Source organism: Leucoraja erinacea, chromosome 42 (genome assembly GCF_028641065.1).
Source record: "Leucoraja erinacea ecotype New England chromosome 42, Leri_hhj_1, whole genome shotgun sequence".
NCBI classification, from domain to species: Eukaryota; Metazoa; Chordata; class Chondrichthyes; order Rajiformes; family Rajidae; genus Leucoraja; species Leucoraja erinaceus.
The window spans coordinates 2,135,060-2,149,257 of NC_073418.1; the positions used below are offsets into that span (position 1 = coordinate 2,135,060).

Genomic DNA, 14,198 nt, shown 5'->3' on the forward strand with positions numbered 1-14,198 from the left:
CGGCCATTTACGCCGCGCCGGGTGATGCAAGGCCACGCTCCGGGTCTTGTTGTTGGAGCCCCCGGCCGGCGCTAGCAAAGTGCCGCAGCCATTCCAAGCCGCGCGGGGCGATGATGTAAGGTCCCGCTCCAGGTACTCTTCAACCCCGCTACTCGGGCGGGTGAAGTCGCCGTTGCAGAAGCCCCGAAAAGTCGTCTCCCAGCAGGGACCCGTGGGCTCCCGGTGTTCCTGTCTGCCAGACCTGCGGTAAGCCTCCGAATCTCCGGGGTCAGGTCCACGCGCCACCACCGCTCCTCCCGCTCCGAACTCGGCAATCTCAGCAATGGAGCGCTAGGTCGTTCCTGCTGGAGGTCGTTCCTGCTACTCCTTCATTCAATCATTGCTGATCTATCTCTCCCTCCTAACCCTAAGTGGCTTCTGTAAAATTGTCGGGAGTGGATGAGTGGATGAGAAAGTGGGATAACATAGAACTAGTGTGAACGGGTTGAAGAAAGAACTGCAGATGCTGGAAAATCGAAGGTAGACAAAAAAGCTGGAGAAACTCAGCGGGTGCAGCAGCATCTATGGAGCGAAGGAAATAGGCAACGTTTCGGGCCGAAACCTTTCTTCAGACCGGGTGATGGATGGTTGTCATGGACCCGAAGGGCCTGTTTCCATGCTGTATCTCTGGTCTAAACTCCACCCGACCAAACTCCGCACCCAACACATCACTTTTCAACATTTATGCTACTATCCCCTCCATCTGCACCTTTTTGTCCTCTCATTTCATCTCCAGTCTTGGTCACTCACAACTCTTCCCTCTGCCATATGACCAAGCTGGCCATCAACCCCTCCTCACCTTCATCCACCCACACTTGCCAGCTCTTGCTCCACCCCTTCCCCTCATCCCATTCTACCATCTATCTCCTCTCTACTCCATCAGTCTGAAGAAGGGACACAAAGTGCTGGAGTATTTCAGCAGGTCAGGCATCATCTCTGGAGAACATGGATGGGTGATGTTTCGGGTCGAGACCTTCAGAATCCACCTTAACACATCACCCATCCATGTTCCCCAGAGATGCTGCCTGACCCACTGAGTTACTCCTACGCTTTGTGTCTTTGTCCTGGACCTCCTCTCTTCCAGCTTTCGTCCCAACTCTCAACCACAATACTGAAGATGGGTCACAATCCAAAATATCACCTATCTATGTTCTCCAGAGATTCTGCCTGACCCACTGCGTTACTCCAGCACTTATAACCATATAACATTTAACCATATAACAATTACAGCACGGAAACAGGCTATCGCGCCCCTACAATTCTGTGCAGAACACTTCTTTTCCCCTAGTCCCATCTCCCTGCACTCATAACATAACCCTCCATTCCTTTCCCATCCATATACCTATCCAATTTATTTTTAAATGATAAAATCGAACCTGCCTCCACCACTCCCACTGGAAGCTCATTCCACACAGCTACCACTCTCTGAGTAAAGAAGTTCCCCCTCATGTTACCGCTAAACTTCTGTCCCTTAGTTCTCAAGTCATGTCCTCTTGTTTGAATCTTCCCTATTCTCAATGGGAAAAGCTTGTCCACGTCAACTCTGTCTATCACTCTCATCATTTTAAAGACCTCTATCAAGTCCCCCCCTTAACCTTCTGCGCTCCAAAGAATAAAGACCTAACTTATTCAACCTTTCTCTGTAACTTAGTTGCTGAAACCCAGGCAACATTCTAGTAAATCTCCTCTGTACTCTCTCTATTTTGTTGACATCCTTCCTATAATTGGGCGACCAAAATTGTACACCATACTCCAGAATTGGTCTCACCAATGCCTTGTACAATTTTAACATTACATCCCAACTTCTATACTCACTTAAGAGTCATGGAATCACACAGCTTGAAAACAGGCTCTTCAGCTCAAGTCGCCCACGCTGAGCAAGATGCCCCATCCAAACGAGTCTGAAGAAGGGTCTCGACCCGAAACGTCACCCATCCCTTTTCTCCATAGATTCTGCCTCACCCCGCTGAATTACTCTAGCATTTTGTGTCTACCTGGTCCCACCTGCCTGCATTTGGCCCATATCCCTGGAAACCTACCCTATCTATACACTGTCAAAAGGTTACCCCTCAGGTTCCCATTAAATCCCCCCTCATAAGATCATGGGCGACCCCTTCCACCCCTGCAACGGACTGTTCCAGCTGCTACGGTCAGGCAAACGCCTCTGTTATATAACCATATAACCATATAACAATTACAGCACGGAAACAGGCCATCTCGGCCCTACAAGTCCGTGACGAACAACTTTTTTTCCCCTTAGTCCCACCTGCCTGCACTCATACCATAACCCTCCATTCCCTTCTCATCCATCTGTTGCCATGCTGTGAGAACGGAGAGGTTGAGAAGTAGTTTCTTCCCAGAGGCCATTAGGACTGAAAACTCCTATCTCTCCAGGGACTAACTTCACTGTTCCACTCTACTGCTTTCTTATAAATTGCTGGGGTTTTTTCCCCTTTTTCCTTCCGCCCACAATATTTAACATGTAAAATATGTGATTCTGTTCCATTCTGTTTATAGTTAGTTTGGTTGTTTGTTTGTTTGTCTTTTTGCACAAAGTCCGCGAGCATTGGCCACTTTTCATTTCACTGCACATCTCGTATGTGTATGTGGCGAATAAACTTGACTTGACTAGACTCACCTTAAACCCATGTCCCCCAGTTCTCGATTCCCTGGGCAAGGCTGTGCGTTTACCCGATCTATTCCTCTCATGATTTTGTACAGCCCTATAAGACCGCCCCTCATCCTCCTGCACTCCAAAGAATAAAGTCCAAGCCTGCTCGACCTCTCCGTGTAGCTAAGGCCCTCGAGCCCTGACATTTTGTGTCTGCTTTTTGTAGGCCAGCATGTGCACTTCCATTCAGAATAGTTTCCCTGGAACACCACCCACGGAAGCGGCCCTGGAAACGGACGGTGTGATTAAACTGTTTTTAATTGATAGTAATAATAGAAAAGGGCACACCGGAGGGTGAGAGGACGCGGCTTCCCAGTTAGTTGCCGCCCAGTGGATCTGATTCATTTAGAAGTATCCGAGCGGGTGCTTTCAGTTTACGGAATCGAACGATATCCGAATCTATCTGAAATCCGGCCTTTTTGTCGTGAATGTTGTCGTCCAGTTGTTTCTTCGCGTGCTCCAGCATCTTGATGTTGCGTTTGGTCTCTGCCATGGCATCATTCAGAGCGCCGATACCCTAGATGGCGAAGGGGCACAGAGAGCCAAGATACAGGGTGATGATAGAAACATAGACAATAGGTGCAGGAGTAGAGGCCATTTGGTCCTTCGAGCCTGCACCGCCATTCAATATGATCATGGCTGATCATCCAACTCAGTATCTCATCCCTGCCTTCTCTCCATACCCCCTGATCCCTTTAGCCACAAGGGCCACATCTAACTCCCTCTTAAATATAGCCAATGTACTGGCCTCAACTACCTTCTGTGGCAGAGAATTCCAGAGATTCACCACTCTCTGTGTGAAAAATGTTTTTCTCATCTCGGTCCTAAAGGATTTCCCCCTTATCCTTAAACTGTGACTCCTTGTTCTGGTCTTCCCCAACATCGGGAACAATCTTCCTGCATCTAGCCTGCCCAACCCCTTAAGAATTTTGTAAGTTTCTATAAGATCCCCCCTCAAAATTGTACAAGGCATTGGTGAGACCAAATCTGGAGTATGGTGTACAATTTTGGTCGCCCAATTATAGGAAGGATGTCAACAAAATAGAGAGAGTACAGAGGAGATTTACTAGAATGTTGCCTGGGTTTCAACAACTAAGTTACAGAGATAGGTTGAATAAGTTAGGTCTTTATTCTCTGGAGCGCAGAAGGTTAAGGGGGGACTTGATAGAGGTCTTTAAAATGATGAGAGGGATAGACAGAGTTGATGTGGACAAGCTTTTCCCTTTGAGAATAGGGAAGATTCAAACAAGAGGACATGACTTCAGAATTAAGGGACAGAAGTTTAGGGGTAATATGAGGGGGAACTTCTTTACTCAGAGAGTGGTAGCGGTGTGGAATGAGCTTCCAGTGGAAGTGGTGGAGGCAGGTTCATTGGTATCATTTCAAAATAAATTGGATAGGCATATGGACGAGAAGGGAATGTAGGGTTATGGTATGAGTGCAGGCAGGTGGGACTAAGGGGAAAAAAAAATTTGTTCGGCACGGACTTGTAGGGCCGAGATGGCCTGTTTCCGTGCTGTAATTGTTATATGGTTATATGGTTATAATCTTCTAAATTCTAGCGAGTACAAGCCGAGTCTATCCAGTCTTTCTTCATATGAAAGTCCTGACATCCCAGGAATCCGTCTGGTGAACCTTCTCTGTACTCCCTCTACGGCAAGAATGTCTTTCCCCAGATTTGGAGACCAAAACTGTGCATAATACTCCAGGTGTGGTTTCACCAAGGTCCTGTACAACTGCAGTAGAACCTCCCTGCTCCTATACTCAAATCCTTTTGCTATGAATGCTAACATACCATTCGCTTTCTTCACTGCCTGCTGCACCTGCATGCCTACTTTCAATGACTGGTGTACCATGACACCCAGGTCTCGTTGCATCTCCCCTTTTCCTAATCGGCCACGATACTTTGTCACGTACAATCTCCAGGAGGCCGCAGAGAAGCCGGGCGGTGGAAGCTCGCTATTCTTTTCAGGGAGCTTTCAATTGAGGGAGTGCAGCGTAGGTTCACCAGGTTCTCTAAACCAGAGAGACTGACATATGACGAAAGAATGGATCGACTGGGCATATATTCACTGGGCATATATTCACATATATTAGGAGAATAAGAGGGGATCTTATAGAAACATTTAAATTCTTAAGGGATTGGACAGGCTAGATGCAGGGAAAATGTTCCCCATGTTGGAGGAGTCCAGAACCAGGTGGTTACACTTTTAGAATAAGGGGTTGGCCATTTAGGATTGAGATGAGGAAAAACTTTTGAGTTGTGAATCTCTGGAATTCTCTGTCACAGAAGGCAGTGGAGGCCAATTCACAATTCAAGAGAGAGTTAGATTTAGCTCTTAGGGCTAACAGAATCAAGGGATATGGGGAGAAAGCAAGAACGGGGTACTGATTGGGAATGATCAGCCATGATCCTATTGAATGGCGGTGCTGGCTTGAACGGCCTAATGGCCTATTCCTGCACCTATTTTCAATGTTTCTATGCTGGAACCGGAGCCTCGCGGGTCGGCGGAGCTCGCGGCCGACAGAGCCTGGGTCGGCGCAGCGGAGGATCCAGGAAAGGACCGAGCAGCGATCGTGGAGGAGGTCGGTGGAGCAGTCGATGAGGGCGCAGGTCGGGGTTGGCAGTCATTGACGGCACCGGCAGTCGAGGTGGGGGTCGGAGGATTTGTCGCCTGGAACAAAGGAGGACCGGGTGTGGGGGGGACCGACGTGAGGGGCGAAGGGGAGGGGAGAACAAAGCAGGACGTGGCACACGATACTTTGTAACTTTTTCAGCACCCTTTATATGTCAACTATTTGCATACCTTGGGAATGCAAGCAAAGAATGTCCCACATGTGACAATAAAGTATTAATTCATTCATTCATTCTAGGTACAGGGTAATTCTTTGTTTTGCAAACCGTACACAAAGTACGCAAAGGGTCGCCTCGTATAGGGCACTGACAGAGTTATAAAGTATTCATGTGTAGGAAGGAACTGCAGACGCTGGTTTGAACAGAAGATAGACACAAAAAGCTGGAGTAACTCAGCGGGACAGGCAGCGTCATCTCTAGAGAGAAGGAATGGGTGACGTTTCGGTTCGACACCCTGATGTCTGAAGAAGGGGCTCCACTCGAAACGTCGCCCATTCCTTCTCTCCAGAGATGCTGCTTGTCCCGCTGAGTTAAAAAGTATTTGTAATTTTCCTTTAACCTCAGCACCCCCCTACGCTGGGGTCCCCTCTTTATTCTTGACGGGCTCAATACACTGGATTCAAGCGTCATGAGTGTTAAATTGTCTTATTTAACGCCAGCACAACAATGACATTCTTACTTGAGGCAACAAAACAGCCCTGCGTGGTTCAAATGTGTGCGCACGCTTTGCACGTTCTCCCCGTGACCACGTGGGTGCTCCAGTTTCCTCCCACATCCCAAAGACGTACGGGTTTGTAAGTTAATTGGCCCTCTGTAAAACTGCCCCCTGGTGTGTCGGGAGTGGATGCAAACGGGATAATGTTGGTGGTCGGCGCGGACTCGATGGGTCGGAGGAACTGTTTCCACGCTGTCTCTCTAAACTAAACTTGTTTTCTCGGCCATATTAGCCAAATAATTAATCCATAACATTGTGAATGGGTGATCAATGGTTGGTGCAGGCTAGGTAGGCCCAAGGGCCTGCTTCCACGTTGTTTCTCTAACCCAACCTCAACTCATCGGGCTTCCTACCTTGACGAGTGTGGCCGCCTCAACAAGCTGGGTCCCCGGATGGCGCTGGAAGACCTTGACCAGTGGCCTGTCCAGCCTTTCCCGTAGCTCCAGGTGCAGGCTGCTCTCTGGACCCTGTCAAGAGTCAAGGGCATTTAATTGTCAAACGTACCGAACATTGAAACCCTTACCTGCTGCTTCACAAACCTGCAAATAACAACAAACACAGTTTTGTTTTAAGGCTAGAAAAGATTCAAGTTCAAGTTCAAGTGAGTTTATTGTCATGTGTCCCTGATAGGACAATGAAATTCTTGCTTTGCTTCAGCACACAGAACATAGTAGGCATTTACTACAAAACAAATCAGTGTGTCCATATACTATAATATAAATATATACACACACATGAATAAATAAACTGATGAAGTGCAAATAACAGATAATGGGTTATTAATAATCAGAGTTTTGTCCGAGCCAGGTTTAATAGCCTGATGGCTGTGGGGAAGTAGCTATTCCTGAACCTTGTTGTTGCAGTCTTCAGGCTCCTGTACCTTCTACCTGAAGGTAGCAGGGAGATGAGTGTGTGGCCAGGATGGTGTGGGTCTTTGATGATACTGCCAGCTTTTTTGAGGCAGCGACTGCGATAAATCCCCTCGATGGAAGGAAGGTCAGAGCCGATGATGGACTGGGCAGTGCTTATTACTTTTTGTAGTCTTTTCCTCTCCAGGGCGCATAAATTGCCGAACCAAGCCACGATGCAACCGGTCAGCATGCTCTCTACTGTGCACCTGTAGAAGTTAGAGAGAGTCTTCCTTGACAATCCGACTCTCCGTAATCTTCTCAGGAAGTAGAGGCGCTGATGAGCTTTCTTGATAATTGTATTAGTGTTCTCGGACCAGGAAAGATCTTCAGACATTGAGGGGGTCTGTGAAAATGTTTTATTTGAAATGGGAACCTTTTTTATCATACTTTCAGGGTCTAAAGGAACTACTGATTGACTAAGGGCACTTGGCAGTAAGTGGGGATTCGCTTTTATTCTGTTTTGTTACTTTATTATTGTTAAAATGTGCATTTGTATTTGTGATCTATTTATATTGTGAACACATTAGCTGCCAAGGGGTGTTTAGGGAGGGTGGGCCAGGGTTATTTTGTTATTACAGGTTCACAATCTCTTATCCGAAAACCTTGAGACCAGACACTTTTCGGGATTTCGGAATTTTTCGGATTTCGGAATGGAAGATTTTTAGCGTAGATTTTAACGTTAAACGGGTGGCTCAGTGGTAGAGTGCTCGGCTCGTGGCCGCAAGGTCGCGACTATGCGCCTCGATCCCGGCAGTTAAAAATGTTCGGTTTTCGGAGCTTTTCGGTTTTCGGAATTTCGGATAAAAGATTGTGAACCTGCTATATATAAAAAACAAAATGGAGGCAAATGTAATGCGATACGTCAGATGTACTGTCATTTTTTTTCCTCAAATAAAAATTGATTAAATTAAACATTTTTTAAAACAGTTAATATCATAAACAAAATATCAACAAATTATTAACCCCGATGCACGGTGGCGCAGCGGTAGAGTTGCTGCCTCACAGCGCCAGAGACCCGGGTTCGATCCCGACTACGCGTGCTGTCTGTACGGAGTTTGTACATTCTCCCCATGGGTTTTCTCAGAGATCTTCAGTTTCCTCCCACAATCCAAAGACGTACAGGTTTGTACGTTAATTGGCTTGCTAGAATTGGAAATTGTCCCCAGTGTGTGCAGGATAGTGATAGTGTGCGGGGATCGCTGGCCGGTGTGGACACAGTGGCTCGAAGAAGGAGCTGTACACAAAATGTATGATGTTATATGCCATGGTTTATCCGATGATCCACCTACACCGCTGCGCTGGTCAGGAAGGCACAGCAACGACTGTTCTTCCAGAGGACATTAAAAAAGGCTGGACTGCCCCAACAGCTGCTGACAATAAAGGATCTATCTATCTATCTATCTATCTATCTATCTATCTATCTATCTATCTATCTATCTATCTATCTATCTATCTATCTATCTATCTATCTATCTATCTATCTATCTATCTATCACCGCACCACAGGGAGCATATTAACGTATGGCATCTCTGTGTGGTATCTCAGCTGCACGGAGGCGGAGAGGAGAGCTCTTCAGCGCGCATCCACAGAGCGCAGAGGATCATTGGGGCACAGCTACCAGGGGTGTGGAGGGCATCTACCACACACGGTGCCTCAGGAAGGCCGTCAGCATCCATAAAGACTCCTCACACCCCTGTAACGGACTGTTTGAACTACTTCCCTCCGGCAGACGTTACAAGGCCTTCTACGCCCGAACCTCCAGACTCAGAAACAGCTTTATTCCCAGAGCTATAGCGGCTCTGAACCGGCCCTGCTGAGTGCCCCCCACCCCCCCTGTCTCCCTCGGATGGTCACGACACACAGCTTATTTATTTATTTTACTTTTCTTTACATCGGTTGGAGCTGCATACTGAATCTCGTTGCACTGACATGTAATGACAATAAAAGATATTATTATTATTATTATTATTATTATTATTATTATTATTATTGTACATTGCTTCTAATAAAAATATTAAAAATAAATACAAAATTAAATTATTGCAATTGTAAATATTTAATTAATATTTATTACAATTAATTTATTAATATTTAATTAAAAAAATTAAAAATCATAATAAAATGTGGCAGGTGGACACTGACCAAAAAGGAATGGGGTTTAATATGTGGATGGATCGATCAAAGGCCAGAGATCAAAGCAGAACGTGTGAGGCAGAAGGATTGAAGGGATGTGAATTGCGAAGCCGGAAGATGAAATGGAGGAGTACGGTTTTTCAAAAGCTGTTCACTGTATCTCGCTACACCTGACAATAATCTAAACGGAACTGAAACATAGAAACATAGACACTAGGTGCAGGAGTAGAGGCCATTCGGCCCTTCGAGCCTGCACCGCCATTCAATATGACCATGGCTGATCATCCAACTCAGTATCCTGTACCTGCCTTCTCTCCATACCCCCTGGTCCCTTTAGCCACAAGGGCCACATCTAACCCTCTTAAATATAGCCAATGAACTTTAAGACCGAGATGAGAAAAACATTTTTCACACAGAGAGTGGTGAATCTGTGGAACTCTCTGCCACAGAGGGTAGTTGAGGCCAGTTCATTGGCTATATTTAAGAGGGAGTTAGATGTGGCCCTTGTGGCTAAAGGGATCAGGGGGTATGGAGAGAAGGCAGGTACAGGATACTGAGTTGGATGATCAGCCATGGTCATAGTGAATGGCGCTGCAGGCTCGAAGGGCCGAATGGCCTACTCCTGCTCCTATTTCTATGTATCTATGTATCTAACTGTACGCAATACTCCAGGTGTGGTCTCACCAAGACCCTGCACAACTGCAGTAGAACCTCCCTGCTCCTATACTCAAATCCTTTTGCTATGAATGCTAACATACCAATCGCTTTCTTCACTGCCTGCTGCACCCGCATGCCTACTTTCAATGACTGGTGTACCATGACACCCAGGTCTCGTTGCATCTCCCCTTTTCCTAATCGGCCACCATTCAGATAATAGTCTACTTTCCTGTTTTTGGCAGTGAGCGGGGAAGGGGATGAGGAGAAATAGGTGAACCTAGTTTTAAAACAACCAATCCCCCTCATACCCCTGCCCCTACAACTACATACCGACTCAAAACATTGTCTGTGCATTCCCCCCCATGGATGCTGCTGGGCCTGCTAGGTTCCTCCATCACATTGATTTTTCCTCAGACTTTCGGCATCTGCAGACTCTTGTGTCTCCACTGTCCCAAAATCATGAGAGGAATAGATTGGGTAGAGTCTTTTACCCAGAGTAGGGGAATCGAGGACCAGAGGACATAGGTTCAAGGTGAAAGGGGAAAAGATTGAATTGGAATTTGAGGGGTAACTTTTCCACACAGAGGGTGGTGGGTGTATGGAACAAGCTGCCAGAGGAGGTAGTTGAGGCTGGGACTATCCCATCGTTTAAGAAACAGTTGGGCAGGTACGTGGATGGGGCAGCTTTGGAGGGATATGGACCAAGCGCAGGCAAGTGGGCCTAGGGTAGATGGGTCGTTGTGTGGGTGAGTGGGGCCGAAGGGCCTGTTGTCCACACTGTATCACTCTGTGACACTGTGACTGTCCACTTACCAGAGTCACTCCGTTGGCCAGCTCCATCTCATCGTACCAGCGCTTTGCCCGGTTAATGCTGGCCCTCGTCTCACCCGAACTGACCTCCATGTGTTGCTGCAAGAACGGATAGAGAGGCGTTAGATCAGGCAGGGCCGGGCCTAAACACAGTCACACCCCTGGCTTCCATCTCCTACACATTAAAACACACCACGGTTTACAATTTGGGTGGAACGCACAGTCGGGCAAGGATAGAAAAACGTTCGGAAGCAAAGGCACGATGGCGCAGCGGTAGAGTTGCTGCCTCACAGCGCCAGAGACCCGGGTTCAATCCTGACTGCGGGTGCTGTCTGTACAGAGTTTGTACGTTCTCCCCGTGGCCTGCGTGGGATCCCTCCGAGATCTTTCATATGAAGAAAGACTGGATAGACTCGGCTTGTGCTCGCCAGAATTCAGAAGATTGAGGGGGGATCTTATAGAAACTTACAAAATTCTTAATCGGTTGGACAGGCTAGATGCAGGAAGATTGTTCCCGATGTTGGGGAAGTCCAGAACAAGGGGTCACAGTTTAAGGATAAGGGGGACCGAGATGAGAAAATCATTTTTTACACACAGAGTGGTGAATCTGTGGAACTCTCTGCCACAGAAGGTAGTTTAGGCCACAGTTCATTGGCTATATTTAAGAGTGAGTTAGATGTAGCCCTTGTGGCTAAAGGGGATCAGGGGGTATGGGGAGAAGGCAGGGAAGGGATACTGAGTTGGATGATCAGCCATGATCATATTGAATGGCGGTGCAGGCTCGAAGGGCCGAATGGCCTCTACTCCTGCACCTATTTTTTATGCTTCTATGTTTCTATCTTCGGTTTCCTCCCACACTCCAAAGATGTACAGGTTTGTAGGTGAATTGGCTCAGTATAAATGTAAAATTGTCCCTAGTGTGTGTGTAGGATAGTGGAAGTGTGTGGGGATCGCTGGTCCGCGCAGACTCGGTGGGACGAAGGGCCTGTTTCCGTGCTGTATCTCTAAACTAAACAAAGCTGCGATGGGCTAAGATTCACTGCCTGCAGGATTGGACAAAACGCAGGTCTGAAGGGAAATTGGAGCGGTGATGAGCGTGTGATGGCGTGCTTTGTTGTGTGTGTGAGCGAGGGAATGACAGAGAGACAGAGAAACTGAACGAGTGAATGAGTAACGGTGACAGAGGGAAAGAATGAGAGTGTGATAGTGACAGAGACAGAGAGTGAGCGAGAGGCAGAGAGAGAGGGGGACGGAGAGAGACATGGAGAGAGAGAGAGGGAGAGAGAGAGAGAGGGCAGAGAGAGAGGGGGGGAGAGGGAGAGAGAGGGGGAGAGAGAGAGAGGGGAGAGAGAGAGAGGGGGAGAGAGGGAGGGAGAGAGAGAGAGAGAGGGGAGGAGAAGAGTAGGGAGAGACAGTCAGAGAGAGAGGGGAGGGAGGGAGATGAGAGACAGAGCGACATGGAGAGAGAGGGGGACGGAGAGAGAGAGAGGGGAGAGAGAGAGAGAGAGAGGGAGAGGTGGGGGCGAGAGAGGTGGTGAGAAATAGGGAGAGAGAGGGAGGGGGGAGAGAGAGGGAGAGGGGGAGGGAGGAGAGGGGGAGAGAGAGAGGGAGAGGGGGAGAGAGAGAGGGGAAGGGAGAGAGAGGGGGAGGGAGAGAGAGAGGGGGAGAGAGAGAGAGAGAGGGAGAGAGAGAGAGGGAGAGAGAGAGAGAGAGGGAGATGGAGGCAGAGAAGGAGAGAGGGAGAGAGGGCGGAGAGAGAGGGGGGGGGGAGAGAGAGAGAGGGGGAGAGAGAGAGAGGGGGAGAGAGAGAGAGAGAGAGAGAGAGAGAGAGGGAGGGAGAGAGGGAGAGGGGGAGAGAGAGAGAGGAGAGAGAGAGAGAGAGAGGGGGGCAGAGGGGGCGGAGAGAGAGAGAGGGTGGCGGAGAGAGAGAGAGGGACCGAGAGAGAGTGGGCGGAGAGGGAGGGGAGCGGAGAGAGGGGGGCGGAGGGAGAGGAGGGACAGATTGGGTGATCAGATTTGACAGTTTTCAAAACAAAGCTTTTCACTGTACCTCGGTATACATGACAACCGTGAACATGAACCTGAGGAAGCTGAAAGATCAGAAGACTGCTGGTCCCACTGCTCTTGGTTCTTGGTTTCTTGGTCCTCCAAAATATTCCAAATGGAATTTAAACTGGAGGTGGTGAAGGGAGGGCTTAAGCCAGAAAGGGTTATTGGGAAGAAAGAGCTACTTTAAATGTAGTTGCATCTGGTTGTGTAACTATAGTAGGGTGGAGATTATTCCATGCTTTAATTGTGCGGGGGAAGAACGAATTGCTGTACACATCTGTCTTTGTAGCTGGGATCACAAATTGAATCGAATGCCCTCGTCTGCTCCTAATTGGTTTGGGTTTGGTGTAGGTCTTGTAATCTATGTCGAGCTGACCATTTAACATTTTGTAAAAACAGGTCAAACGGTGAGCTTCACGTGTGTCTGTCTTGGAGAGGGTTCCTTCCACCCCAGAGAATTCAGAAGTTTGGTGACACTCGCTTCCCTCTCATAGGTGTTAGTAACAAATCGAGCTGCCTGTCTTTGGACACGTTCGATGGAAGACATGTTTTTATTTGTGTAAGGGTCCCATGCTGCAACTGCGTAGTCCAAATGAGGTCTAACGAGGGTGAAGTATAGCTTCTCCTTGACAGAAGTTGAACAATGATGAAACTTGCGCCTCAGAAAGAAACCTGTTGCCTTCACCGTTGCATGATGAGTCTGAGATGTTATGTTATAGCTGTACAATAGGTTATAGCTGTACAGGAGGTCAGTGAGGCCACGTTTAGAGTATTGTGTGCAGTTTAATAACCATATAATAACCATATAACAATTACAGCACGGAAACAGGCCATCTCGACCCTTCTAGTCTGTGCCGAACACATACTCTCCCCTAGTCCCATATACCTGCGCTCAGACCATAACCCTCCATTCCCTTCCCATCCATATAACTATCCAATTTATTTTTAAATGATAAAAATGAACCTGCCTCCACCACCTTCACTGGAAGCTCATTCCACACAGCTACCACTCTCTGAGTAAAGAAGTTCCCCCTCATGTTACCCCTAAACTTCAGTCCCTTAATTCTCATGTCATGCCCCCTTGTTTGAATCTTCCCTACTCTCAGTGGGAAAAGCTTTTCCACGTCAACTCTGTCTATCCCTCTCATCATTTTAAAAACCTCTATCAAGTCCCCCCTTAACCTTCTGCGCTCCAAAGAATAAAGCCCTAACTTGTTCAACCTTTCTCTGTAACTTAGTTGCTGAAACCCAGGCAACATTCTAGTAAATCTCCTCTGTACTCTCTCTATTTTGTTGACATCCTTCCTATAATTAGGCGACCCAAAGTGTACACCATACTCCAGAATTGGCCTCACCAATGCCTTGTACAATTTTAACATTACATCCCAACTTCTATACTCAATGCTCTGATTTATAATGGCCAGCACACCAAAAGCTTTCTTTACCACCCTATCTACATGAGATTCCACTTTCAGGGAACTGTGCACAGTTATTCCCAGATCCCTCTGTTCACCTACATGGGGTATGGGGCAATGGTGGGCCAATGGATCCAGCTTAAATGGAACATCTCAGTCAGC

At 47.6% G+C, this 14,198-nt stretch overlaps 1 protein-coding gene across 1 annotated transcript in view; it reads right to left on the bottom strand.

Annotated features, from left to right (window-relative positions):
- Positions 1 to 2,596: 2,596 nt before the first annotated feature.
- The window catches only part of ccdc105 (coiled-coil domain containing 105), a 23,779-nt gene continuing 12,177 nt past the window's right edge, over positions 2,597 to 14,198 (bottom strand). Inside the window, exons 6-8 of the mRNA XM_055664669.1 lie at positions 10,576 to 10,671; positions 6,414 to 6,527; positions 2,597 to 3,227 (exon numbers count right to left, since the gene is read on the bottom strand). Coding sequence (XP_055520644.1) covers positions 3,027 to 3,227; positions 6,414 to 6,527; positions 10,576 to 10,671 — 411 coding nt within the window. The 3' untranslated portion in view covers positions 2,597 to 3,026. The remainder of the gene's footprint in view (positions 3,228 to 6,413; positions 6,528 to 10,575; positions 10,672 to 14,198) is intronic.